This window comes from Micropterus dolomieu, linkage group LG11 (assembly GCF_021292245.1).
Source record: "Micropterus dolomieu isolate WLL.071019.BEF.003 ecotype Adirondacks linkage group LG11, ASM2129224v1, whole genome shotgun sequence".
In the NCBI taxonomy this organism is placed as follows: Eukaryota; Metazoa; Chordata; class Actinopteri; order Centrarchiformes; family Centrarchidae; genus Micropterus; species Micropterus dolomieu.
The window spans coordinates 30,409,133-30,413,411 of record NC_060160.1 but is presented as its reverse complement, the minus strand read 5'-3'; the positions used below and the strand labels follow the sequence as shown (position 1 = coordinate 30,413,411).

Below are 4,279 nucleotides of genomic sequence, written 5' to 3'. Positions count from 1 at the left end.
GAGCAATAGTTTATTTGAGGATTTTCAGTCAGGATTTAGAGCTCATCATAGCACAGAGACAGCACTGGTAAAAATTACTAACGACCTCCTTATTGCATCAGACAAAGGACTTGTCTCTGTACTGGTTTTATTAGATCTTAGTGCTGCATTTGATACCATTGACCATCAGATCCTATTGCAGAGACTGGAACATTTCATTGGCATTAAAGGAACCGCTCTAAGCTGGTTTAAGTCCTATTTATCAGATCGATTTCAGTTTGTACATGTTAACGATGAGTCCTCCATGCATGCCAAAGTTAGTCATGGAGTTCCTCAAGGATCTGTCCTCGGACCAATCCTGTTCACTTTATATATGCTTCCTTTAGGCAATATTATCAGGAAACATTCCATAAGGTTTCATTGTTATGCAGATGATACTCAGTTATATCTATCCATCAAACCAGATGAAACTCATCCGTTAGCTAAACTTCAAATGTGCCTTCAGGATGTTAAAACCTGGATGACCTGTAATTTTCTAATGTTAAACTCAGATAAAACTGAAGTTATTGTTCTGGGGCCTAGGCACCTCCGTCACGCATTATCTAAAGATATAGTTTCCCTTGATGGGATCGCCCTGGCCTCCAGCACCACTGTGAGGAATCTTGGAGTTATCTTTGACCAGGATATGTCGTTTAAGTCTCACATTAAGCAAATTTCAAGGACCGCCTTTTTTCACCTACGTAAATTGCGAAAATCAGGAACATCCTGTCTAAAAATGATGCAGAAAAACTAGTCCATGCATTTGTTACTTCTAGGCTGGATTGCTGCAATTCTTTATTATCAGGCTGCTCGAAAAAGTCCGTTAAGACTCTTCAGCTGATCCAGAATGCTGCAGCACGTGTTCTGACAGGATCCAGGAAAAGAGATCATATTTCTCCTGTCTTAGCTTCTTTGCATTGGCTTCCTGTAAAATCCAGAATAGAATTTTAAATCATTCTTCTTACCTACAAAGCTTTTAATGGTCAGGCACCATCTTATCTTAAAGAGCTCATAGTACCTTACGACCCCACCAGAGCACTGCGCTCCCAGAATGCAGGGTTACTTGTGGTTCCTAGAGTCTCCAAAAGTAGACTAGGAGCAAGAGCGTTCAGCTATCAAGCTCCTCTCCTGTGGAACCAGGTTCCAGTTTGGGTTCAGGAGGCAGACACCATCTCCACATTTAAGAGTAGGCTTAAGACTTTCCTCTTTGATAAAGCTTATAGTTAGGGCTGGCTCAGGTGAGTCCTGAACCATCCCTTAGTTATGCTGCTTTAGGCGTAGACTGCCGGGGGATTTCGTATGATGCACTGAGCTCCTCTCTCCTCTACTTTCTCTCCCTCTGTATGTAACCTCATCCCATTATTGCATGTTACTAACGCAACTTCTCCCCTTTCCGGTAGTCTTGTGCTTTCTTGTCCCTCTCCTCTCTCCTCCTATCACTTCCTGCAGGTTTTCTGGCTCTGGAGCTGTGGAGTCTGGATCTGTGGCTGCGGGTCACCTGCTGCCCCCGTGTTCCTGCTCGACACCCGCTGCTGCAACGACTATTGTTGCTAGTCCTATTGTTATTATTGTTATTATAATCATTAACATTACGACTGTTACCATTAACACTACTGTAAATATATGTCCCATTTTTCATTTAGTCTATAGCAACATCACCTTTACTGTCTGTACCTCTGTGTGTGTATATTGTGTAGGCTGCCTCCCTCCCCTCTCTCTCTCCTTCCATCCCTCTCTTTTTCTCTCTGTTCCTCTCCTGCCCTCTCTCTCTTTCTCTCTCGCTCTCTCTCTCCCTCTCTCTCCTTCACCCCAACCGGTCGAGGCAGATGGCCGCCCACCCTAAGCCATGGTTCTGCTCGAGGTTTCTGCCTCTTAAAAGGAAGTTTTTCCTTGCCTCTGTCGCCTAGTGCTGCTCTTGGTGGGAACTGTTGGGCTTCTGTAAATAGCATCATAGAGTACGGTCTAGACCTGCTCTTTTATGAAAAGCGCTGTGAGATAACTGTTGTTGTGATTTGGCGCTATATAAATAAAATTGAATTGAAATTGAATTGAATTTAAATTGAATTGGATGCACTGGTGTATCCTCGCTCATAGCTCCTCCGAGATCACTCCTTGATCCTTCTATTTCAAGCGAGGAGCGAGGAAACGACTTGAGAAGATACTTGAGAAACAACCACTGTGATTTTAATCAAGTAAACCCACTCTTGTGCTGTGAGTCCAGACAGTTGTGAGTGGTAATGTAGCTGGTAAAGTTTTGCAATATAAACATCTAAAAATTGAAACACAACCTTGCTCTGTAAGCTGCACTTTATCGGAGGTGCTGGTGGATGTGTGGATTTGTGGTGAGATTTCTGCATAATCAGTGTTTCAGGTAGTAATACACCTCCATTCCATTATGGTCTGAAGGAACAATAACTTAATTTAAAAATATAAAAATATAATTTTTTATAAATAATATAAAAATATTATGAATTATCATTAAATGATGAAGTTAGTCTTGGAATAATATGACTTTTTCTGGACATGTCAGAGAACACAGAGATGAGGGAGAGATCCTTAATGTGCTGAACATTTTGAATATGAACAGAAAACCTGCTGAAACACATGCGCTATTCAAGTCCAGGACTGAATCAACTGAATTGAGTTCAGTTGAATCATTCAACTGACCTGAAATGAGTTCATTTCTCATTGAGGTGGAAAGGTGCCACATGCATATTTAAAGAGGTTACTTCCCCAAACAAAGACACAAAGAGGAGGGAAGACTAAATAATGTGTGCTGACTGAGCAGGATGATGTTACATGAGAAAAGTTGATCTACAAGAGAAACAGATCTGAAAGCAACATAGAATGCCTGAGAGCTGCACTGACTTAGATTCTGTTTGATTCTGAGATTCTTAGATTCTGAGATTGTGAATTGTCACCTGCCACCTGAATTTTGCGTTTCCCTTAAGATAAATAAAAACATTTCCACCATAAATTGATGTAGAAAAAAATCACCAGAATGCAGGAAATTAACTGTTTATGCTTCAAATGTTAAAAATAGTGTTAAAATCTTGTCTTGTTCTTGTGAGCTAAGGGTCTCTGGTCACACCTCTAGTGGTTTGTAATTCTGTTTATCTGTATGTTTATCTGTGTGTGTGTGTGTGTGTGTGTGTCTTCTCCAGGGAGAAGAACTGACCCTTGAGAGCTTCCATTGTCGTATTGAGTGTGAGAACCCCAATGATGACCTCAGCAAGTTCAGAGGTTATATGTGAGTTCCTTTCCATGCTACAGTGATCCAACATATCAGTCTATATCACTTAAGTGAGATAAATATATGGGATTAGTATGAAGATAATGTGTCTCTTCAAAAAAGAAAGAAAAAGAAATCTAAATATTTAGGGCTTCTATTTATTGTGGTATAGTAAAACAATCCGTGTATGGTTCGTTCTTTGATTATTTCGTTTCAAAAACATTGTATCCCTACAACCCGTTCTCACTCCCCGAATTATCACATATGGCATGGTCAAAGGCCTATGGACGTTTGTAACGCACCGGGACCCCTATAGCGTCACAGGTCAACGCAGTGGGGGAAGCCTGTAGCGTCAGTTTATGACAGTAAAGGCAGGTATATGATATTTAACACAAAAGAGTAAGAGTAAGACTGTGGTTGGGGTGAATGGACAGCCAGAACCAGGAAACCGGTGTTCGTGTACAGTGTGAAACAAAAAGTCAATATTACATATTTAAGCTATTTATTTTGTAGCATGTCTACTTATGATTTTAATAAACTTAAAAAAAAAAAGGACAAGAGGGCGAGCGAGCATGGGTCGCTGCTTTTGTTTGTTGGGCCGTGGTTCCCAGAGGGCAGTCCTTTGTTCCCTTGAGGGAGGGCTTTGTTTCCGGTTTCCTGAGAGACTGTCTTCTTAACTTTTGATATGTCTATTCTAAAATCTATTTGCGCGTAGTCTAATCAAATATCTTCCTACAATCAAACCTTAATTGTCAAACGGGTATACCGTTCTTAGTTTTAAGCATTTGATAAAAAAGAAAACAATTGTCAGTAGTTAGACCTTAAAGAGGTGGTATTATGCTTTTTGGCTTTTTCCCTCTCCTTTATTGAGTTATATATCTTTTTTGTGCATGTAACAGGTTTGCAAAGTGAAAAAGCCCAAAGTCCAGCCCAAAGGGAGTTCCCATCTCCCACAGAAAACTCTGCTCTGAACTGAAAACAGCTCGTTTGTAGTCCAGCCCTTCACTTCCTTTACTTGTGACGTCACAA

General features: G+C 40.7%; 1 protein-coding gene across 1 annotated transcript in view; it reads left to right on the top strand.

Annotated features, from left to right (window-relative positions):
- The window catches only part of LOC123978513 (phospholipid-transporting ATPase VD-like), a 54,381-nt gene that overhangs the window by 23,840 nt on the left and 26,262 nt on the right, over positions 1-4,279 (top strand). The window contains exon 5 of the mRNA XM_046061751.1: positions 3,183-3,268. Coding sequence (XP_045917707.1) covers positions 3,183-3,268 — 86 coding nt within the window. The remainder of the gene's footprint in view (positions 1-3,182; positions 3,269-4,279) is intronic.